At 40.0% G+C, this 24910-nt stretch overlaps 1 protein-coding gene across 1 annotated transcript in view; it reads left to right on the top strand.

The window, feature by feature from the left end:
* NLN (neurolysin) overlaps positions 1 to 24910 on the top strand; it is a 115949-nt gene that overhangs the window by 61896 nt on the left and 29143 nt on the right. The window contains exons 7-9 of the mRNA XM_007523490.3: positions 956 to 1091; positions 6277 to 6643; positions 15042 to 15243. Coding sequence (XP_007523552.1) covers positions 956 to 1091; positions 6277 to 6643; positions 15042 to 15243 — 705 coding nt within the window. The remainder of the gene's footprint in view (positions 1 to 955; positions 1092 to 6276; positions 6644 to 15041; positions 15244 to 24910) is intronic.

Genomic DNA, 24910 nt, shown 5'->3' with positions numbered 1-24910 from the left:
AGTTTCAAGACCTCCTTTGAATCTGGAGAGGTGGCAGTCGTTGACTATGTGGGTCTCTGAGGAAGCGGAGCTCTAGGACACATTGGTGGGGTCTTTAGTCCAGGGAAGCCTGGCCGGCATCCTGATGGCATTTGGAACCTGGTGTCTGAAAAGAGAATTAACATACAAAGCCAAACAAATTGTTGAGCAATCGTGGACCCAAAGGTTGGAATAGTGGAGATGAAGTATTGGGGAGTACTCACTGCAAACTCTAGTGTACTACTGCTTTCAGGTATATATTTTCTCTAGTTTATGGATACGTGTGAACATATGCTCTATCTCCTGGAACCATATATATTTGCTCTAGTTTATGGATACCTGTGAACATATGCTCTATCTCCTGGAACCATATATATTTGCTCTAGTTTATGGATACCTGTGAACATATGCTCTATCTCCTGGAACCTGGTCTATATCTAGGTTTTGGGTCTTTGTTAGGAAGTGAACCACCTGGGATGGAATTAGAGAACACTATGAAAGGAAAGGTCTCACCCGAGTGATGAAGCTGAAGGGTTGTCGTTCCACACCTGAAGTCTCTGGACACAGTCTGAAGTGAAGCATGCTGGGGTGGCACTCGTTGCGTTTATTAGGTTGCGATCAGCGGATGCAATATTATTTGATAAGAATTGGGAGAAGCATACGGGAAAGTGGGCTCTACCCTAGGGTCCCAGGACTGGGGGAAGTTTAGGCTCTATAGTGGAAATGTGAGGTTCCTGCTGTCTTAGGGTTCGAGTTATCATCACATTATTTGGTAATTGGGTTAGCTTTGAAAGGTCCCTTTGATGATCTTTTAGAAGTTGGGATAACCTAAAAATATTTGACAGTTTTACAATTTACAATTGCACGTACCAACATTTTATAAATGTTTTGGGTCCATTTAATTATTATCTTTTGCTTTTGTTATTATTTTTACTAGGAAAACACTGTAATTCTCCAGGAACTCCTCCCACTGAGGGCCAAAGTAGCCAAACTACTCGGCTATAATACACATGCAGACTTTGTCCTTGAAATGAACACTGCGAAGAGTACAAGCAATGTGACGGCCTTTCTAGGTTAGATCATCTTTCCTTAATCAGATGTATATTTCTACTTTCTAATTGACTATTTTGCTTCATGATATCAATTTTACAATGGTTTCAGAACCTTAATATGCCTTTAGGACATCTTATTTTGGGGCCAGTGAAATAGCTTACTTGAATAGTGTATTGCTCTGCCATGCATGTAACCCAGTTTTGAGCCCAGTCCCCACAAACCTGAAGGAAGCTTTGTTGCTGTGGTCTCTCTCTCTGCTTCTCTATTTGAAAAATAAATAAACAGATATATAAAGAAGACATTCTGTTCTTCATTTATTTATAATAAATTTATTGTCATCATAGATAGGACAGAGAGAAATGGAGAGAGGAGTTAGATAATGTGTTAGATAATCAGCCTGGTTCCAATAGTAACACATTTATGTTACTATTACAGCTGTAGCTTCAGTCCATATCTTTTTTTTTTTTTTGCCTCTATGGTTATTACTGTGGCTTAGTGCCAGCATTATGAATCCACTGCTCCTGGTGGACATTTCTTTTCTTTTTTTTATTGTATAGGACAAAGAGAAATTGAGAAAGGGGAAGAGAAAGATAAACACCTGCAAACCTACTTCATTGCTTGTGAAGCATCCCTCCTGCAGGTAGGGAGCCAGGGCTCAAACTGGGATCCTTAGTCAGGTCCTTGCACTTAGTACTATTTGTGCTTAACAGGCTGTGCTACAGCCTGGCCCCCTCTATTTATATCTTGACTGAGGTTTTATTTATTTATTTATTTAATAATGAATGACAAGTCCGTTGGATAATAGGGGTACAATTCCACACAATTCCCACCACCAGAGATATCCATCCCATCCCTTCCATTGGAAACTTTCCTATTCTTTATCCTCTTTGAGTATGAACCCATGGTGCATGAGGGGTGCATTATGGGTTGCAGAAGGTGGAAGGTCTCACTTCTGGAATTGCTTCCCTGCTGAACATGGGCATTGACAGGTCGATTCACACTCCCAGCCTGTCTCTTTCCCTAGTGGAGCAGAGCTCTGGGGAAGCGGGACTCCAAGACATTGGTGGGGGTCATCTGCCCTGGGAAGTTCGATTGGCATCATGGTAGCATCTGGAACCTGGTGGCTGAAAAAGAGTTAAGATATAAAGCAGAAAAAATTGTTGACTAATCATGAACCTGAATATTGCAAATGAAGATTTGGGGGTCTTTGTTTTGGAAAAAGCTAGTAGGTCTATTTCAGATATATTCCAAGGGGCCCATGACCCAACTGGTTTTTGCCTGCACCTTACATCTATTATGCAGGTGACCTAAGTTACTGTCTGGGGGGATGGTGTCATAGTTGGAAAAATGGACAAGAAAGCTAGATTAGGGAAGAGAGTAGCTCTCAAATATGGGGAAAGTATATAAATACTTTTTGACTGTAAACCCCATCGATTTGATCTGGGGCCCATATTCAACACAAGAACCTATGTAATCCCTGCATCCCTGTAGGTCTGAGCTCACATTCCATGGTCATGGCTAGGAACATTCCAGGCTGTGCCAATTTCAGGACCCATCATCCTCAGGTGATAGGCAGAATATGCTATCCAACCTCCCTTCTGAGAATGGAACATTCCCTACCATTATTGATCTATATTGAGGGCCAGATTCAATAGGGGCCCACAGAGGGATCCATTATGTTGTTCCTGATGGAGGTGACCAGTGGCAGTGGTGAGAGGGATCTGTTAGAGGGTTGACCTCATTCTTATGTACTTCTTCCTTTGGGGGACTTTTAGCTGGGCTTTTGTCCTAGCTCATTTCTCCAATATTCCTTCTTGGTTTAACCATTGTATATAGTATGTTATGAAGTCCCTCTCAGTACATTTCAATCTACTGATCACTTGTGCCTGGATGATTGTTAGTCTAAGTAAGGTACTTAAAGTGTTCACAGTTGTGGAAATTAACAGTTGTTTCAATGTTATCTCAATTCCTGAGCTGAAGCACACTAACTGTTAAAGCCTCTTTTATTCTTTTTCTTCCATGTGGTAAATGGGAGTGTGAGGGCTTTCTAACTAGAAGTAGGCTTTTTAACTTAATCACTACTCCTGACCAAGAGATAAATCAGGGTGGGGGGAGAGATAGCACAGTGGTCATGCAAAGAGACTCCCACAACCCAAGGATCCAAAACCCTGAGCTCAGTTCAGGCACTCTGCCAGCATCCAGAGCCAAGGTGGGCAGCACTACTTGGCCCTATGAGTTTCCAAACAAATCCTGTTTATACTCTGTGGGTTCTGTGGCAATTATTCACTGTGTCTCCCAATTTATCAGGAGGACAATGTGGAAAGGCTCCCACCATATACCACCTCTAGTCCACTGGGGTGTAGATCTTTTCCTGAGTTTCCCAGCCAGTTTTCTGCACACACACACCCCCCGCCCCCTCAGGACAGGGCCTCCCAGATGCTCCTCCAGCCTCTGAGGGGCAGTAGCAGTGGAGACTCACAGTTGCATTTGGTGAGCCTTAGGCTAGTCTTCTCCTCCCTTCAGCAGTCTTTTTGTTGGTAAAACAGACTGGAAGTGGCACCACAATTGGCAAACAGCTGGACTGTTACCAGCCACTCAGGAGTAGATATAGGCTTTAGGCCCAGGAATCTCTCCTTAGGCTCCTCTCTGTCCATGAACCACACATGTTTGTTTTCACCAGTGATTTGATGGGTCCTCAAAGTTGTTCTAGTCCTGTCTTGTTGCGGTCCCAGGTGATCTTTGATATTCCTAGTTGACTGTGGAGAAGAGAGGAAAGGAGAGAAACGCAGCTGTTGCTACTCTGTAGCCCTGCCTCTGGAATTCCTTTTTTTTTTTTTTTTTTTAAGAAAGTCAGAAGAAAACAACACTATCAAAGTTTTCTTTGATGCAATGGGGTCTGGGTTCAACCTGGTTATGCACATGGCAAAGCAGCACAGTGAGTTATCTATCTCGCTGCCCCATATCATATATTTTGATAATTGCCATTAGGTGCTTGGTAGTTATAGCCTGGCTATTTATGAATTCATTTGAAACAACCTGATAAATGAGGCATAAATGAAAATATTGTCAGCACAAATAAATGTCTTATATTTCAGAAGTTGCTTGTTAATATGTGAAAGTGATGCATTAGAAACTTATGCAATAACTAGTCACATTTATTTGAAATCACATTTTCATTAATCTTTTTTAAAACAAGGTTCTTATTTCTGTGACATTTAGTCACTGGTGCTTACTCTTCTCCACCTCATCTCAATTTGGTTGATACTGTTCCAGTCAAGTATTCTTTTTCATCTTAGTAAAAATGGTTGAATAACATAGCCGTGATAAAGATAATAATTTTTGCTGTAACCTTTTCCAGTCAGAGTTTTTAAAAGTTTGATTTTTTTTTTTTTTTTACTCTTCTCAGACCTAATTCATCTTTAGTTGAATTTGTCGGTTATTCTAACATCCATTATCTTACGATGCAACTGATTAATAATGTGCCAACATCAACTTTCAGCCTAAAATTTATTTTGCCTTGTCCTCAATGGCCACTCTTTGAATTACTAATGTATACATTGGTATCATGCATAACATGTAGCAGCTACTATTAGTGTTGCCAGCTCATTACTTGGTAATTCATTGACTCGTTGGTGAGACCTTTATGAATTAACAACCTTGTATCGGCAGCATGCTGATATAAAGGTGTAAGATGGGCCCTTTCTTTAGTGAATTTTCTACTGAGTAGAAACAACAAAGATGTGAATAAGTACTTGCCATGTATTCTGTTGCATGTTGTACAACAGAATGGCTCAGGGAGTTCACTGGTTTAGTGAGAATGTTTCCTTTTGTGATGAGTGCATACTCTAAAATTTTTCCTTAAGAACTACTTGATTAAGTTGATTCCTTTAAAGTAGTTCTCTAATTTAAATCTGTCATCTTCCCATCTTAGTTGTCCTCCTACTACCTTTATTCTTTCACACAGGCTAATCTGAATGATATCTCTTTGTATCACTCACAGGCTTCAGGCTACTGCCTCCAACATATACTGCAACATGTTTTTTTCACATAAGTGGCAAATTGTGAACAGTAAACACATAAGTGTACTCGTTCACCCAAATGCAAGGGGCTAGTCCAAAATTGACCATAATATATGTTATGATATCCATCTAAAAACATTTGATTGTTCTGTTCAAAATAGACTGTAGAAATGAAATAGTGTGAAACTAAACCCATTACTCTCAATGGCATTAAACAAATATTTAGTAATTTTTGAGCATAGGTCTTACCTGATTTATTTTCCCTATCTCTCCAAGCAGTCTAACCTCAGAGAAAAATAATGTGCATAGTTTCACTATTGCTTGTTCCTGAATTATAATATTCTTCACCCAGACTTCTCTGAGATAAACTTTGTTTTGTTGATGCTGTGAGACAGTTGTCTGGTTTCAGTGGTACTGGAGGTAAAAAAAAAATGTGAGGGAACTTAAATCACCCTGAAGAGAACAGAAGTGCCTACTTTTCTCCCTCTCATCCTTCTTCTCTTCTGTACAATTTCCCTCCTCCTTCCCCTTTTCCTCCATTACTTTTCCCCTCCTCATTTATCTACATTAATGGCTATTCCAATGGAGAATCCACTCTGCTAAAACATGCTGGCATGTAAGAATATGTTTGCTTTTCAACCCAGGTGTCCAACAACAGATGAGTGGCTGAGCAAGCTGTGGTGTATATATACACAAGGGAATACTACTCAGCTATTAAAAGTAGTGATTTCACCATTTTCAGCCCATCTTGGATGGAGCTTGAAGAAATCGTGTTAAGTGAAATAAGTTAGTAGCAGAAGGATGAATGTGGGATGATCTCTGAGGAATGTTATGCATGTACAAACTTTTGTATTTACTGTCAACTGTAAAACATTAATCCCCCAGTAAAGAAATTTAAAAAATAAAAAGGGGGGAAGGCATGCAGTGGCACACCTGATAGAGTGCACATGCTATTATCTGCAAGGACTTGAGTTTAAGCACCTAGTTCCCACACATAGAGGGGAAGTTTCAGGAGCAGTGGAGCAGAGCTATAGATATCTCTTTCTTTCTAACTTCTCCCTCTCAATTTCTGTCTCTACCCAATAAATAAATTAATTATATTAAAGAATACTTTTAAAATGTTAAAAAATATATGTTTGCTTCCAATGAACAATCTTGATCACTAATCTTTTTCACTTTTTCACAGATGATTTAAGCCAGAAATTAAAACCCTTGGGTGAGGCAGAACGAGAGTTTATTTTGAATTTGAAGAAAAAGGAATGTGAAGAGAAAGGTATTGAATATGATGGGAAAATTAATGCCTGGGATCTCCATTACTACATGACTCAAACAGAGGAACTCAAGTACTCTGTGGATCAAGAGATCCTCAAGGAATACTTTCCAATCGAAGTAGTGACTGAAGGCTTGCTGAGCATCTACCAAGAGTTGTTGGGACTTACGTTTGAGCAAGTGACAGATGCTCATGTATGGAATAAAAGTGTCACACTTTACACTGTGAAGGATAAAGCTACAGGAGAAGTACTGGGACAGTTCTATTTGGACCTCTATCCAAGGTACTGAGGATCAGAGTGTTGGAAGCAATCTAGTGATGCGATTCCTGTCCAGACTGAGACTTGGGTGCTCTTTAGTTCTCATGTATGGTTATTAGTAAGGAAATTAAAAATGTGGGGCCAGGTGGTGTCACACAGGGGCCAGGTTGGTGGCGCACCTGGTTGAGTGCACATGTTACATTGCTCAAGGACCTGGGTTCAAACCCCCAGTCTCCACCTGCAGGGAGAATGCTTTGCAAGTGGTGAAGCAGTGTTGCGGGTATCTCTCTGTTTCTCCCTCTCTGTCATTCTCTTCCCTCTTGATTTCTGGCTGTCTTTATCCAATAAATAAAATATAGTAAAAAAAATTTAAAAAAAAAGAAAATTAAAAATATATGACTTCTGAAGCCAGTATTTCTGGCTCCATCACTTACTTGGCAAGTACTTAATTTTCCTGTGCCTCAGTTTCCATATTTATACATTAATGTCTATAAAATGAGAAAACCAATCACTCTTGCTTTGTAAGGATTAAAAGGCAAAGCATTAATTAGAAGACTACCCAGCATATCGTTAGTGTGGAATAGGTGTTAGCTGCTGTCATCATTATCTAATTTATATACTTCATTTACTTAATTTAAAACCAACCCCCCAAAAGTTTATTAAACTAACGTCTTCTGGTATGTCTGTAACTAGTACCCTTAGTCTGGTTGATATACAACACCAGTATATTAGTAGTAGCAAAACCTTTGTAGTCAGTTAAACTTGAGTTAGAATATTTGAATCGCATAACCAGTCTGAAATTATTTCCTTTCAATAATACAAGACTAATGATTCCTTTACAAGATAGCTTTGTGCATTTTAGACTATATGTGAAAATCACCCAGCCTAGGCATTAAGTAGTGATAATAAATGTTAATTGTGATGATGATAAAATGCTAATTGTGATGATGATGATGATGATAATGATGATCTATGGTGTGTGGTGACATCAACTCAGCTTGTTTTATCAGACACAAGGGAGGGTTGCATCTTTTTCTTTCTTGGATGCTTTCTGAAACAAAGCAAGATTGGTGTAACTACGGATCCATTTTTCTAAACAAACCTAGATACATGGTAGCCCTCTTGTTTAGTAGTATACACAAGTTTTTAGTCTACTTATTTGTCTGCCTTCAGGTAGCTGCTGGGGGTAAGACTAGAGAACTGTTCCTGTCAATGGGCAGAGGTGTATTATCCCTCTGCTTTGTGGACTTACTTTCACATCTGATAGCATCTAAAAATAAATGCACATGAAAGGTAGATGCATCTATTTTTAATTTAAGCATTTCGGGAAACAGTTTGAAGCCAAGAATTCTTTCAAGGGGGAATTCCTGCAACATTGGAACCTTCTGTAACTGTCCCCAAATTGTTTTTCCAGAGTCAGCATTTTTTCCTACCTAATCCTACTTTCTGTCTGCCAAGAGCTAACTGGTTTCTTTTTACTGAAATCTGATCATTGCTGCCAGTATTCTGGAATGGAACCAGAGGGCAATTTTTGTGGACTAAGTATTCATATTTTGTCACCTAAGGGATTGCTCTATAAAGATGAGGTGAATTAACTTGCTTTCTTTGTCTAATTGACTCAAGAGGACATGTGGACTATGTCTCTCCAACACAATAGCATTCACAATACTCTCAACTCAAGAATGCTTTTATATTTTGTAATGGAGAAAAAATATAAAATGTAACAGGTTTGACACTTCCCATGTTATTTTCATTTTCTCCTTGTTAAAAATAAGGCTTATGGCCAGACCCTCTACCTTCTGCAACCCTCAACGACCCTGGGTCCATGCTCCCAGAGGGCTAGAGAATGGGAAGGCTATCATGGGAGAGGGTGGGTTATGGGGATTGGGTGGTGGGAATTGTGTGGAGTTGTACCCCTCCTACCTTATGCCTTTGTTCACTAATCCTTTCTTAAATAAAAAATTAAAAAAAAAAAATAATAAGGCTTATGGGTTAGTTTACATACTTGTACCTTTCTAACTAATTACATGAAATCACTCCAGAAACCCTAGTGGACTAGTCTTTTAATTAATGCTTTGCCTTTTAATCCTTACGAAGCAGGAGTGATTGTTTTTCTCATTTTATAGACATTAATGTATAAATATGGAAACTGGCTTTTATAATTGCTCTGTTCACAGTTTTGCTTTTTTCCATAATAATATACCATTGAAATCAAATATATGTAACCTTTCAAGGCTAGCTTCTTCCATTTTGCAGTATGTATTTAAGGTTCCCACATGTCTTTTAATGGCTTAGTATAGTTCATTTTATACTGAATAATATTCCATTTGTCTGGAAGTACCAATTTATTATCTACTCATTTACTGAATTACATCCTAGTTGATTCCAAATGTTGGTAATTATGAGCAAAGCTTCCATAAACATCTGTGTCCAGATTTTGTGTGAACCCAAGTTTCTAGCATCTTTCAGTAAACATCAAGAGGCATGCTTGCTAGATGATTTTGTTAAGGATATGTTTACTTTTGTGAGAAATTGCCAGAGTGGCTCCCAAACTGTCTTTCTTATTGGCATTGGTTGAGAGTTCCTATTGTTCCATGTTCCTACTAGCATTTTGTGTTGTGGATTTGAGCCATTCTAATACTTATGTAGTGGCAACTCATTATTACTTTAATATGCACTGTCTTGATGACATATAATTGAACTATCTTTTCATATGCTTGTTATTTGCATGTGTTCTTTGGTATGCCTTTGGTGCTTTCCTCCAATCAGGTCATTTGCTTTCTTAGAAAACTATTTGTATGTTCTTTATCCTGTCCCCCTCCCTTTTCTTCTGCCCCCCAGTCTGTCACATCTTTTTTTCCTCAGAGCTGAAATCTTGCATTTTAATGAAACCCGACTTATCAATTCTTTCTTTTTACTGTGTTTTTGGTCTTAGAGATCATCTAGATTTTCTTCTATGTTATATGCTGAGAATATTTTAGTTTTGCATTTTATATTTAGATCAGTGATCCATTTTGAGTTAATTTTTGTCAAGGGTGTAAAGTCTGTATCTTGATTTCTTCTTTTCTTTCTTTCCTTTTTTTTTTTTTTTTTTTTTTTTTTTGGTATGTGAGTGTATAATTGTTTCAACACCACTTATTAGAAAACTACCTTTGTTCCTTTTTATTGCCTTTACTTCTTTGCCAAAGAATAGTTGACTATATTTATGTAGCTCTGTTTCTGGATTCACTATTATGTTTCACTGATCTATTGTCTATTTCCTTACTAGAATCATATTGTCTTAATTACTGCCACATTATAGTATGTCTGTTGGATAGTGTCAGTTCTCTGACTTTCTTTTTTAGTTATTGAGCTAGCCATTCTGTGTTATTTGCTTCTTCAGGTAAATGTTAGAGTCAATTTGGTATTATCTACAAAATAATTTTCTGGAATGTTGACTGGGATTGCACTGAAACCATAGATAAAATTGGGAAGAACTAGCATCTTAATAATAATGTCTTCCTATCCATGAACATGGGTCCTCTCTCTACATTTCTAGAATATCTCTCTATTAAATTCCTTGGGGTTTTGTACTTTTTTCTCACATTGACTTTGTATTCTTTTTAGATTTATACCTAAGTATTTTATTTGAGGAGTAAAACAAATGGCAATCTATTTTTAATTTCATTCTTTGCTGATGGCATAGGAGAGTAAATGATGACTTTCGATGTGAATTTTGTACACAGCAATCTTACTACTATTGGTTTTGTTTCTTCCCTTTTAATCCATATGTCTGTTATTTCTTTTTTCGTTGTTTTATTGTATTAGCTAGTGCTTCCACTATGATTTTGAAAAAGTAGACCAGTGGCTGAAACGTAGCATCTTTGCCTATTTCTTAAATGCTTGCATTTCCTTTCAGTGATATTCAGTGTGCTGTCAATACTTCTTACAGCAACAAACTGCTGTTATTAACAAGAGGGTGTTTATTATTCTCTTTCTCGATTAGATAGAGAATTATCTGTTGTTCTAATTAAATGTCAGTCTTAGGCAGACTCTGTGTCTCTGGGTCTTAGGAGTGAAGCCTATATAGTTTTCCTGCCCTGTGGGTAGATCTAGGCCCATGAAGCCTTCCTTTCTTTCCTTCAAGACCAGAGGCTTTTTAGTGTTGTTACTCCTTTTCCCCAGTGGCGATGGATTTTCACAGTTGCTTTTAGGAGAACAGAATTTGTTGCCTTTCTCTCTGAAGTCTAAGGCTCTTCTTGTTCTGTAGGAGAAAAATATAAAGGACTTGGACAAGGCTTCATAAATTTACCAAGCAGCTGCTCTGTTCCCCTAGGCTTGCATCAAGACTGTTGCTTCCACAGGACTGTCCTTTTGTCCCAGTGAGGCCCATGTTCCAGTGAAGTTCATATGGAAGACCCTGTAATCGGATGGAAAAATTTCATTATCTGTTGGTTCTAGTAGCTTCCTGGTTTTGCTGGTCAGTCATGAGCCTTAAGTAATGTGTTACTGTTTTTTATTTCTTACTGGTGTCTGCCTCTGCTTAAGAAATAAATTGCTTCCTTCCTCTGTTTTCTTGGAGGAACCTGTCCTAGGTCGTAAAAAGATCATTACTCTTCACATCAAATTTTTCGACGGGTTCAAGAAAAGTTGTGGAGTTGGCAAGATAGCTCACTTGGATACTGTGTTTGCTTTCTCACAGGCATGGTGATGACTACAGGGTCAAACCCTGGTCCACACCACACTGAGGGACGCTTCAGTGCTCTGGTATCTTTCTTTTTCTGTGTCTTTCTGAGGAAAAAAAAAAGGAAGAAAGAAAGAAATGTCAGCCTCGAGTGATAAAACCCCAGTGATGACCAACCAGAAAAAAAAAACAAAGTGTGCTTTGCAGGTTTTGCAGAATGGTGTTATGGCAAGTATAGGAACGATGCCTTCTCAGTTTTGAATATACTAATAGGAAGCTATTCTGTGTTTTAAACAGCATAAGTCACCAGGAAAAAAATTATACAGGAGAGTATAACTAGATAAAAAACAAATCAAACTAAAACAATCTTCAACACATTTGAAAGTAGTATTTAAAGCAGTGGGGGGGGAGGCATCTGTTCCTACAATAAAGTCTAGTGGCATTTGAAGAGGCCTTCACTAATACCGCATAGTTGAAGAAAAAAGAAAACAACTTAATTTAATTTGTGCTTCCCCTTCCAAACCATGTAAAACTCATCTGTTTCCAGAAGACCTGTCTAATTTCTCTAAGGAGTTCAGTTAATTTTGAGCTCTAATTCCTCATTGGATAGAGAGAGCAACCTTATTTTCTGCTATTTAAATTGCCTGCAGGGTTGTCACTCGGGGCTCTGTCTGCATAATGAATCTACACCTACCAGGGACCATTGTGTTTTTGTTTGTTTCTTTGTTCTTTTTTTTTTATTTTTAAGTTTTAGTTTTTGAATAGAGACAGAGAGAAAGTGAAAGGAAAGAGGAGCTAGAAAGAGACACACCTGGAGCACTGCTTCACTACTTGTGAAGGTTCCCCCACTACAGGTGGGGACCTGGGCCTTAACCCCAGGTCCTTGCGCATGGTAATGTGTATGCTGCCACCCAGGTGCATCACAATTCCAGCCCATTTTATTTATTCATTTAAATATCTGTATTATCTTTATTTATTTCTTAGATAGAGACAGCCAGAAATTGAGAGGGAAGGGGGTGGTAGAGAGGGAGAGAGAGACAGAGAAACACCTGCAGCACTGCTTCACCACTCGCAAAGCTTTCTCCCTACAGGTGGGGACTGGGGGCTCGAACCCAGCTCCTTGCATGCTGTAGCATGTGCGCTCAACCAAGTGTGCCACCACTCGGCCCTCAGTCCATTTTATATGTTCTTAATTTTAAGGTTTTTCAACATAGGAACATTTGAGCTATAACTTGTGAAGTGATACAGAGGGTCTTGAAAATTTTTTTTAAGTTTTATTTTATTTATGGCATATGAGAGAGAGTTTCACATTAGAGAGAGACAAAGAGAGTAAACAAAAGAGAGAAGCCAGACCACCACTCCAGTATATGCTGGGCTAGGGATTGAACTGGGAACCTCAGACATGCAAGTTCTACCAGCTGAGTCATCTTCCCAGTCGTCTGAAATTTTTATTTTATAAAAGAAACATGAGCGCATGCACGCGCGATCACACACACACACACACACACACACACACACACGCTCTCATTGTGGGATGCAGAAGGCTGAAGGTCTGGCTTCTGTAATTGCTTCCCCACTGAACATGGGCGTTGACAGGTCGATCCATACTCCCAGCCTGCTTCTCTCTTTCCCTAGTGGGGAAGGACTCTGGGGAAGCGGGGCTCCAAGGCACATTGATGGGGTTGTCTGTCCAGGGAAGTCTAGTCAGCATCATGCTAGCATCTGGGAACCTGGTGGCTGAAAAGAGTTAACATGCAAAGCCAAACAAATTGTTGACCAATTATGGACCTAAAGGCTGGAATAGTGCAGATGAAGTGTTGGGGGGGTCCTCCATTTTGTAGATAGCTAGTAGGCATATTTTAGTTATATTTCAAAGGGCCTGTAGCTATACTAGTGTTTTTTGTTTTGCCTGAGTCTAAAATCTGATATGCAGGTGGATCCTAGTTATTGTCTGGGGAGATGATGTCATGGCTGGGAAAAGGACCAGAAAGCTGGATCAGGGAAGAGAGTAGCTCCCTAATATGGGAAAGGGGTATAAATATCGTTGACTGTAAACCCCATCGATTTGATGTGATCTGGGGCCCATAATTAGCTTAGGAGCCTGTGTGACCTCTGCATCCCTCTAGATCTGAGCTTACATTGTGTGGTCATGAGTAGGAACATTCCATGCTGCCCCAGTATCAACCCATCTTCCTCAGGTGTAGCATAGAGTATGTTGTCCATCCTCCCTTTGGAGGATGGAACATTCTCTACCATTGATGATCCAAGTTGAGGGCAAGGTCCTATCAGGGCCCACAAAGGGGTCTATTGTGTTGTTCCTGATAGAGATGACTGGTAACAATGGAGAGAGGAATTTATTCGAGTTCTAGGCCCATCAAGCCTGTTTGGGAATCTCAGGATTCCCCGATTAGGGCCCCAGCTGGTGGAATGGCCTGATAGTGACTAAAGAGTCATTGTTAAAGTATGCCAGTCTCTTGCCCTTATTCAGCTTTTGCAGTCCTTGCTTTGCTAAGATTAGCTTTGGAATGAGTGAGAGAACTGTAATAGGAAGTAGGTAAGGAGGGTATCTAAGTCTAAGTAGACACTATTTCATTATGAACTTGATACTGACTCACTACAGACTACTGTGTATTTTTGCTTTCAGGTATATATTTTGCCCTAATTTATGGATACATGTGAACATATGCTCTATAACAGGACTTGGCCTATCTCTAGGTTTTGGGACTTTGTTAGGAAGTGAACCTCCTGGAATGGAATTAGAGACTACCATGAAAGGAAAGGTCTCACCCGAGTGATGAGGGTGAAGGGTTGGCAATCCATGCCTGATGTCTCTGTACACAGTCTGAGGTGAAGCATTCTGAGATGGTACTTGTTGCATTGATTAGGTTGGAATCAGCGGATGCAGTATCATTTGGTATGACTTGAGAGAAGCATGCAGGGAAGTGAGCCCCACCCCAGAGGTTCCAGAATTGGGAGAAACATAAGCTCTATAGAGGAAGGGGGGGATGCTTGTTGTCTTAGGGTTTAAGAAGACAATAGATAGTTATTGCAATAATCACATTGTTTGGCAATTGGGTTAATTTAGAAGAATCCCTTTGTTAGAATTTGTTATATCATACACATCATCACCATATTTTATATCCTTTGACATTATTTGCATATAGCTATGCCACCGGTTGCTTTTGTTCTCCCTGGACTAAGCTTTTAAGAGGGTCAACATATCAAAGACTCAGCCTGTGTATTAAAAAGACTCAGTCTGTACTTTAAAAAGTTTGAGACATTCAATTTTCCCCTCTCATATTACTTAAATAGTGACTTATATGACTACAAATTAATAGGAGTGTACATAAACACCATTCCCACCACCAAAAGACTATGTTCCATCCCCTCCCCCTCCCCCTACCCCATGAAGCTGAACATTCACCCTCACCCTCCACCCAGGGTTTTTACTTCGGTGCCCTACTACAAATTTAGTCAGATCCTGCTTCGAGTTTCCCTTTCTGTTATTCTTTCTCAATTTATGTTTATGAGTGGGATCATCCCATACTTGTCTTTATCTTTCTGACTTAACTCACTTAGCATAATTCCTTCTAGCTCCATCCAAGATGGGTCAGAGAAGAAGGTGGGTTCATTGTTCTTAATAGCTGCATAGTATTAAGTGTTTTCAAGTGTCTTCTGGTGTCACATAAGGCCAGCAGAGGCTACGGTGGTGATTATGCTAGAAATGTTCATATCTCCCCAACTGCTTTTGGTTCCTAGGGAAGGAAAATACAACCACGCAGCCTGCTTTGGTCTCCAGCCTGGCTGCCTCCTCCCTGATGGCAGCCGCATGATGTCTGTGGCTGCCCTTGTGGTGAACTTCTCACAGCCACTAGCAGGCCGCCCCTCTCTGCTGAGGCACGATGAGGTGAGGACGTACTTCCATGAGTTTGGTCATGTCATGCATCAGATCTGTGCACAGGTAAGTGATTGTTTTGTTTTGTTTGTTTGTTTGTTTGTTTGTTTAATGGCAAACTTAACCAGCTCTTTTTGCAGGTGTTTTTTTTTTTCTTTTCTCACTGCTGTCAGGTTTCTGTTCTTATCATATTTGTTTCAGGTTAGACATAACAAAAGGGTTTGTTATGTCTTATAAAAGCAGTCTGGAGATAGGTGAGTGCAAGATTTTTGCTCAGTGAATGTCATCAAAGACCTGACTCTTCTGTGGGAACTTTTATGGTTCCTGTGTCAAAGGTCACATATTGGTAGCAAAACCTTCAAGCACCACATTTCTGTAACGTGTTAAAAGGCAGAAAAGGGCATACCTTTTTTTTTTCCTTTTCTCTTTTTTTTTGGGGGGGGGAGAGGGGAGTTTTATAATTTAGACAGGCAATGGTTAGTTCTAGTTCTTATCCACATTGACCGATGGGTACATAGTCTCTAGACAGTGTATAAAGCTTATTTTGGTGAATCTTTATAACATTTGCTGGACAGCTGCAAAGATAAAGGGAGAAAAAACTTTTTTTTGTTTTGTTTTTAAGGTTTTATTTATTTATTTGGGACCAGCAGTAGGCACCCAGTAGAGCTTACACTTTATTTACCATTTGCAAGGACCTGGTCTTAAGACCCCAGTCCCCACCTGTGGTGGTGGGGGTCGCAAAGTGGTAAAGCAGTTATGAAGGTCCCCTCCCTTTCCATTCTTCCTTTCCCCTCTTCTCTTTCTCCCCTCCCCTTTGCCTCTCTGTCTCCCCTTTTCCTTTCAGTCTCTATATCATAAAGAGAACAAAGTAAGAAAAAATAGCTGCCCGGAGTGGTAGATTTGCCATACAAGCACTGAACCCCAGTGATAACCCTGGTGGCAAGGGGTTGGGAATCATTTTTTTAAATTTTTTTTTATATTTATTTATTCCCTTTTGTTGTCCTTGTTTGTTTTATTGTTGTAGTTATTATTGATGTCATTGTTGTTGGATAGGACAGAGAGAAATGGAGAGAGGAGGGGAAGACAGAGAGGGGGAGAGAAAGATAGACACCTGCAGACCTGCTTCACCGCTTGTGAAGCGTCTCCCCTGTAGATGGGTAGCCCGGGGCTTAAACCACCTGCACTTAACCTGCTGCGCTACTGCCTGACTCCCTGGGAATCATTCCTTAACAAGAGAGAAGAGAAGAGATAAGAAAACCAGAGCATCACTTCTAGCATGCCAAGATGTGAACTTAGAATCTCCTGCTTGAAAGCCCAACACATTATTCACTGCACCATTTCCCAGGCTACAACATTCCTTAGTCTTTTCACTCAGTTTATTGCAATAGGCTCCCTTCTTTGTTTCCTTATCTTTAATTTCAACCAGAAACCTCTCACCATGTGTTATTGATATCTCCTTAGCCAGGTATAGTTGTTCTGCCATCCCTGGCCTGTGATGCCTGCTCAGGCAGGGGCAATGACTCCTTAACAGACCATGGAAAGCACACAGCCACCTGTTTAAGTGCACACATTCCCGTGCACGGACCCGAATTCAGTCCTTACCTGCAGAGGGGTAAAGCTTCACGAATAACGCAGCAGTGCTGCGGGTATTTCTATGTCTCTCTCCTTCTATCTCCCCCTTGGCCCTCAGTTTCTCTCTGTCCTAGCAAATAAAATAAATACAGTTAAAAGAAAGAGGGAGTCGGGCGGTAGCGCAGCGGGTTAAGTGCAAGGACCTGGGTAAAGATCCCGGTTCTGGCCCCTGGCTCCCCACCTGCAGGGGAGTCGCTTCACAGGCAGTGAAGCAGGTCTGCAGGTGTCTGTCTTTCTCTCCCTTTCTCTGTCTTCCCCTCCTCTCTCCATTTCTCTCTATCCTATCCAACAACAATGACGACATCAATAACAACAGCAACAACAATAACTACAACAATAAAACATCAAGGGTAACAAAAGGGAATAAATAAGTATTTAAAAAAAAAAGAAAGAAAGAAAGTACAAAGCCATCAGGTACTCTGCCCTTACCATATTTTTTTATTGTTTTATTGGGGAAATAATCATTTACAAGACAGTGTTGTCACATGGATGCAGCTTCTCATCCTGCCAGGACAGGTGTCTGCACACCACAACCACAACCAACTCGGACCTTCCTCCATAGTCATGCATTGGGTCCCCAAGACCCACTCTTCCCTCTCTCCCACATATTTCTCATGTACAGACATTCTTGGCCTTACTGCAACAGACCATGTCTAGTCCACGTTTTACCCTGTGTTGCCTTTCCCTCATTTTTTTTTCTTACGTTCTACCTATAAGTGAGATGATCTGGCACTCATGAGTTTTATTATTTTTTAGTGCAGTGGCAGGGAATGAACCCTGTACCTAGCACAATTCCATTATTACTGGATGTCCTCTCTAGATTGATTTTTTTTTTCCTCATACATTGGAGTGATCACTTCCTTTTCCATGACTTTTGGGAAAATTGATGGAGTTCTCTAGCTATTTTTCTCTGTGCTGCTCTATGTGTCACTAGACACTGAGTCTAGGGCTTTACTCATGGTATGTGCTCTGTCAGCTGAGCTCCCTTGTGGGCCTGCACAGAGAACTTAAAAAAATCATTGAAGGGGCCAGGTAGTGGTACATGTGGTTGAGCACACACATTACTGTGCACAAGGATCCAGGTTTAAGGTCTTGGTCCCCACCTGCAGGGAGGAAGCTTCACAAGCGGTGAAGCAGTGCTGCTGACGTCTCTCTCCCACTCTTCCTTCCCCTAGCCTCTCAATTGTTCGCCTATCCAATAAAAAAGAGAGAGAGGAGAGAGAGAGAGACAGAGACAGAGACAGAGAAATCAAAGGAGGGAGGGAGAGCGGGAAAAGAAATGGCCTCCAGGAGTGGTGAATTTGTCATGTAGGCTTGTGACACCAAGCCCCAGTTAAAAAAAAAAAAAAAAATTACAGTGCCTTTACTGAATATGCAAGAAACTCTGTTTATAAATTTTAAATGATAACCCCTGAACATGACTGTGTAGTATGTCATAATGAAGTATCCAGAATCCAGTGACAATAGCTGCAGATAGATATAGTATTTGCTGTTAACTCAGGTCTGAGGCTGGTATTACCAAGTGCCTTATCATTCTAGGTTGTTATAACAGGGGAACACAGACTGGACATCCCATAAACAATTTAGAATTTTATTTCTTACAAATCTAGATGCTAGAATAGAAGTCCTGGACTAAGATGTCAATAGTTTTGCTGTCTGGCAAAAAGTCCTGTTGATTATCAGCTAATGATTTCATAATTTGACTTCTTAATCATACTTACTAAAATAGTGTTTTTTAAATAGAGTCTTTAGTGTTCTTGATGCCTGTTTTGTGTTCAGACATGGTATTCTTGGAGCCTTAATATCACATGCTTGCCATGTATTCATGGTCCAATTCTTCATAACCCTGCTATTGTCATTATTTCTTTTAATTTTGTGTCCTCCGATATAAAGCCTTTTAGTATTGAAAGGTATTTTCTTGGTACTGTCTCATTTTAGAGCTCTTTGACTCATGACAGGGCATCTGTCTATGTTTCATTTATCAGTTTGGTGTCCCTCTGTTGAAACAATAAACTCTATTCAAGTCTTAGATTTGCCTGACCTCGTTCATGAATACAAAATGTGTCATACGATGAATAGTCTGTTAGTATAATCCCTTTGCTTAGTCATCTCCTCATGAGATTATCTTTTTAATGTTTCATGCTTGTCTGTTAATCCTTCCAAAACTCCTGTAATGGTTTAAGAACTTTCAGATTCCAAATTGTCTTTGGAACTCAGGACCACTACTTTTGCCCTAAAAGGAGTAAACATAGATCTCTATATTTGACATCTTGACAGTAGTTTAAAGAGCTTCTGTCTTCAGTGACAATTCTGACTTTCTTGAGAATTATATAATGCATTTAAAACTTACTATGCATATTCAGTCGGTTGGTTTTATGATGTGGCGGCTCAGTTTTTGAGTTCTCTACTATGGCAGTTTGCGAATGACCTGTGGAACTTGTTGGAGCTTGTCATGGTTATATTTAAATGTGTTGGCAGGAACATCCAGTTTTCAAACATGTAGATATGCTAGTCCATTGTCTCCTACTTCATCATTTAGGAGATGAGTTTCACTTACATTTCCTTGTGTTTACACTACAGAGTAGGCAATTTCAAAGATAGTGAACTAAAGGTGTGGTATCTCTAATCTGTTCCTGTTTCACGGCTTTATTGTGGTTTGGGCTCTCAGTAATCACTGACCTTTTGAACTTCTGTAGAAATGCTTCTTAACATCGTCCATTGTTTTGTTTATACTGGTTTGTATATTAAGAGCTGTGATGAACTTCGAAGTGTTACAGACAAATATTGTAAGGAACACATCATAATCATAACAAAGCTGTTTTGTTATTTCCAGACAGGAAGAGAAACAGAGAAAAAAACCACAGGACTAAAGTTTCCCTCAGTGCAGTGGAGACTGGGCTCAAACCTGGGCTGTGTCTATGACAAAGCAGCACACTATCCAAGTGAGCTATCTTGCCAATCCATAAAACCTTCTTAATAGAAAGTGAAAGGGGGAGTTGGACAGTAGCGCAGTGGGTTAAGCGCAGGTGCCACCAAGCACAAGGACCGGTGTAAGGTTCCCGGTTCGAGCCCCTGGCTCCCCACCTGCAGGGCAGTCACTTCACAGGCAGTGAAGCACGTCTGCAGGTGTCTGTCTTTCTCTCCCACTCTCTGTCTTCCCCTCCTCTCTCCATTTCTCTCTGTCCTATCCAACAACAATGACATCAATAACAACAATAATAATAACTACAACAATTAAAAAAAGGGCAACAAAAAGGAATAAATAAATGAAAAAAAGAAAGTGAAAGGGGTGGAAGCACGAAAAACAACTTCAGAATAGTTCAAATAATCTCTTTTTTAAATTGTTGTTATTGTTGTTATTGTTACTGGCTAGGACAGAGAGAAATCGAGAGAGATGGGGAAGACAGGGGGCAGAAAAAGACAGACACCTGTAGACCTGCTTCACCACTTGTGAAGTGACCCCCCCTGCAGGTGGGGAGCCGGCGACTCAAACCGTGATTCTTATGTCTGTCCTTGCGCTTGGTGCCATGTGAGCTTAAGCCACTGCGCTACCACCCAACCCCCTCAAATAATCTCTTAATTTGACCAAAATATGAGTAAATTGTCATTATCTGCTGGAAGTATTTGATCTAGATACTGTTGGGAATTAGCATGTATCAGCCAAGAAGATACACTGGTGTTATGACAGGAGCACTGGTTTTAAATTCAGCATTCTATTTGTGGGCCCGGCTGTGAGACCTTTGGCAGATTATTTGACCTTCTTACATAATCTCATTTTCATTTTCATAAAATAGGGTACCAAAAATTGTTACCTGAGAAACGTTGATAAATAGTGTGCTGCAGGGTACTTGGGGAGAACACAGAGTGCCTTACGTGTTTGAAGTGTTCTTGTAACTGCTTTTGTAGAGCTCAACACTTTGGGATCAGTAAATACCACAAGAGTCCTAACTTTTTAAAAAAATATATTTATTTGTTTATTTATTCCTTTTTGTTGCCCTTGTTTTATTATTGTAGTTATTGTTATTGTTATTGTTGATGTTGTCATTGTTAGATAGGACAGAGAGAAATGGAGAGAGGAGGGGAAGACAGAGAGGGGGAGAGAAAGACAGACACCTTTAGACCTGCTTCACCAACTGTGAAGCAACTCCCCTGCAGGTAGGGAGCCGGGGGCTTGAACTGGGATCCTTATGCTGGTCCTTGCATGGGTCTTTGCGCTTTGTGCCACCTGCACTTAACCCGCTGAGCTACTGCCCTCTTGTTTTTTTTTAACTTTATTTGTTTATTAACCAGAAAAATAGGAGGAGATAGATAGATAGATAGATAAATAGATAGATAGAAAGAAAGAAAGTTGTACCCCTCCTACCTTATGTTTTTGTTCATTAATCCTTTCTTAAATAAAAAATTTTAAAAAGAAAGAAAGAAAGAGAGAGAGAGAACCAGACATCACTGCTACATGTGCTGCCGGGGATTGAACTTGGGACCTCATGCTTGAGGATTCAGTGCTTTATCCACTGTCCCACCTCCTGGACCAGGAGTCCTAACTTTTTTTTTATGCAGTGCCGGAAGTCAAGCCTGGTTTCTCAAGCATGCGTTTTATCCCTGAGCTGTCTCCCCAGCCCAACATGATTTTCTTTTTAATGTTTTTTAATGCTGCTTGGGCCTTGCATATGTACAGTTTTACCACTCACTCCCAGGCTAACTTTTTCAGTTCTTCTTTTCAGACAGAGTAAGAGAGAAGAGAGACATCACAGCACCAGAGCTTCCTCCCCTCAGTGCCATTGCACTCCCAAAACCTGCTCTTGTACGTGGCAGGGAATGCACCCCATCAGGTGCACTGATCCCTGGATCTATGTTTTTCTGCTTATTTTAAAGCGACAGGGAGAGCAAGTAAGCAAAGCACCACTCCACCCTGGAGTTTTCCCTGTTCCCATGTGTGGCCAGAGATCAAACCCAGAGCTTCTTGCATGTAGGACAGGCCTTGCACCACTAAGTCACCTCCCCAACTTGGCAGTCAGGATGTAAGAGGGTGAAAAAAAAGTGTCATAAGGCAAACTACTGTTGCTTTTGATTTAAAAGAATGTACACACGTTTCCCTTCATGAATTTTAGGTGAAGATCCAGGTTACTAGAGAACATCAGGTTTGTATTTTTTTTTTATCTTGTCTCAGTAATTACTGCTGATTTAGAAATTTGATTCTTAAAGTTAGAACAAAATGAATAGTTTAGGGTATTGGGGGTGATAGAAGATAAGACAAAGAGAAATGCGCATTTATCTTCAGTATTAATACCAAGAAATAGTAGCCCAGAGGAAAAGAAGGACAAGCATGGTCAGAGAAGCCACGGTCATATCTGGTTGGGGAAAGGGCACAGCTAAAGAAGAGGACGACCAGCCGAGATTTACCAAGCACTTAGACTATGCTTAGCACTTTACACTCATTAATTAATTTGATACCTGCAGCAATCTGACACTGACTTACCAAAATACTTCTGTCTCTGTTCTGTCACATTATTCTTTCCTCAGTGGTAAAAACTGAGTCTTAGAAAGATTAAAAGGTTTGCCCAAGATATGATCACCTCTCTATCACCAATAAACATTCTTTTAAAAAAAATTTTTTTATTATCTTTATTTATTTATTGAACAGAGACGGCCAGAAATCGAGAGGGAAGAGAGTGAAAGATTGGGAGAGAGACAGAGAGACACCTGCAACACTGCTCTTAACACTTGGAAAGCTTTCCCCCTGCAGAGGCTCGAACCTGGGTCCTTGTACGTTGTGACATGTGCACTCAACTAGATTCACCACCACCCAGCCCCCAGTCATTCTTTGCATCTCTGTCCATGTATTGGCAATTAGCACTGTCATTTAGTAGGAATCAGACCTTCTAAGTGTTTACACCTTTGACAACTTTTCTCTCCTAGGTTTCTTTTCTTAAAATTTTAAAGATGTGGGAGTCGGGCTGTAGCGCAGTGGGTTAAGCGCAGGTGGCGCAAAGCGCAAGGACTGGCGTAAGGATCCCGGTTCGAACCCCGGCTCCCCACCTGCAGGGGAGTCGCTTCACAGGCGGTGAAGCAGGTCTGCAGGTGTCTTTCTCTCCTCCTATCTGTCTTCCCCTCCTCTCTCCATTTCTCTCTGTCCTATCCAACAATGACTACAACAATAAAACAACAAGGGCAACAAAAGGGAATAAATAAATAAAAGGAAAAAAAAGAAAAAAAATTTAAAGATGTGTTGGTTGGTTGGTTGGTTGGTTGGTTGGTTGGTTGGTTGGTTGGTTGGATGGTTGGTTGATTTACAAGAGAGAGGAGATGGGGCCAGGTGGTAGTGCACCTGGTTGAGCACACACATTACAGTGTGCAAGGACCCGGGTTCAAGTCCCTGGTCCCCACCTGCAGGGAGAAAGCTTTGCTAGTGGTGAAGTAGTGTTGCAGGTGTCTCTCTGCCTCTCTCCCTCTATCTCCCGCTTCCCTCTTGATTTCTGTCTGTTTCTATCAAACAAAATAAAGATAATAAAAAACTAAAAAAAAAAATAAAAAGAAAGAGGAGAGAAAGAGTATGTGTATGCAATGAAAAAAAAAAAGAAAGAGAAAGTATATGCAATGTTGGGAATCAAACTTGGGACCTCACACTCATTAGTCCAGTGCCCTGGCCACTGCACCACTTCTGGGCTTCTCTCCTTAGTGTCTTATATGGAATTTCCTTTAAATCAGTCTCCTATAAACTTGTATAGAATGAATGTTTATCTATTTCTATATTTCCTCTAAGTTGATCTTTTTGAGGTTTTAGTCCTGAAGTACATTGAATACCTATCTCGGAGCTTGTAGTAGTTGCTACCTTATCTTTCTCTCTCTCTCTTTCCTCTCTCTCTTAATCTCTGTCTCTCTCTCTCACACACACACACAGATTTTTATTTCCCAGAATCGCTGTTAGAAAGAATTATTTAAGAATATTTTAAATGTATTTTGTCTTTATTTATACATACATGAACACATACATGTATGTATACATGGAATGAACACTAAAGTCAGAAGCCTCATGGCACGTATTTCTTTTTTCTTTTAAAGTACATACATATTTCTTTCATTTAAGTGTTTCTACATTTGTTTGTTTTTATTGAGAGAGAGACAGCACTATATCATTCTGTCACTTTTTGCACTTCCAGGGATAGAAACCAGAGCCTCACACATACAAATATACACTCTACTACTGAACCACTTCCATGACCATCTACATGTGTTTTTAAAAAAATAATTAGAATGTGGAAGTTGGGTGGTAGCGCAGTAGGTTAAGCACATGTGGCGCTAAGCACAAGGACCCTGGCGTAAGGATCCCGGTTCCAGCCCCCGGCTCCCCACCTGCAGGGGAGTCGCTTCACAAGAGGTAAAGCAGGTCTGCAGGTGTCTATCTTTCTCTCCCCCCTCTCTGTTCTCCGCTCCTCTCTCCATTTCTCTCTGTTATATCTAACAACAATGACATAAATAACAACAACAACAATAAAATAACAAGGGTAACAAAAGAGAATAAATATTTAAAAAAGAATAAAAAATAGTTAGAATGCAAGTGAGATAGCAGTGGTTATATAAGGAGACTTTTATGCCTGAGGCTCCAAAATCCCTGGTTTAATTCCCAGCACCACCAGAAGCCAGAGCTGAGCAGTGCTCTGATTAAAATAAGTAAATACATTTGAATTTCAATAATGTTTTTACTTATTTTCATTTTAAAAGAAGTAATTTACATATATGAAATAGTAGTGAGGATGGTATAGCTTATTTGGTAGTACATTTATGAATTTAGGATAAATTTTTTTTTGTTTTTTTAATTTTTTTATTTTTTTTGTTTCTTTATTGGGGAATTAATGTTTTACAGTCAACAGTAAATACAATGGTTTGTACATGCATAACATTCCCCAGTTTCCCATATAACAATACAATCCCCACTAGGTCCTCTGTCATCCTTCTTGGGCCTGTATTCTCTACACCCACCCACCCCCACCCCAGAGTCTTTTACTTTGGTGCGATATGCCAATTCCATTTCAAGTTCTATTTTTTTTTTTCTGATCTTGTTTTTCAACATCTGCCTGAGAGTGAGCTCATCCCATATTCATCC

The sequence above is a fragment of the Erinaceus europaeus genome, chromosome 5, assembly GCF_950295315.1.
Source record: "Erinaceus europaeus chromosome 5, mEriEur2.1, whole genome shotgun sequence".
Lineage (NCBI taxonomy): Eukaryota > Metazoa > Chordata > Mammalia > Eulipotyphla > Erinaceidae > Erinaceus > Erinaceus europaeus.
The sequence above is the reverse complement of the archived record's forward strand: the minus strand, read 5'-3'. Positions and strand labels throughout refer to the sequence as shown.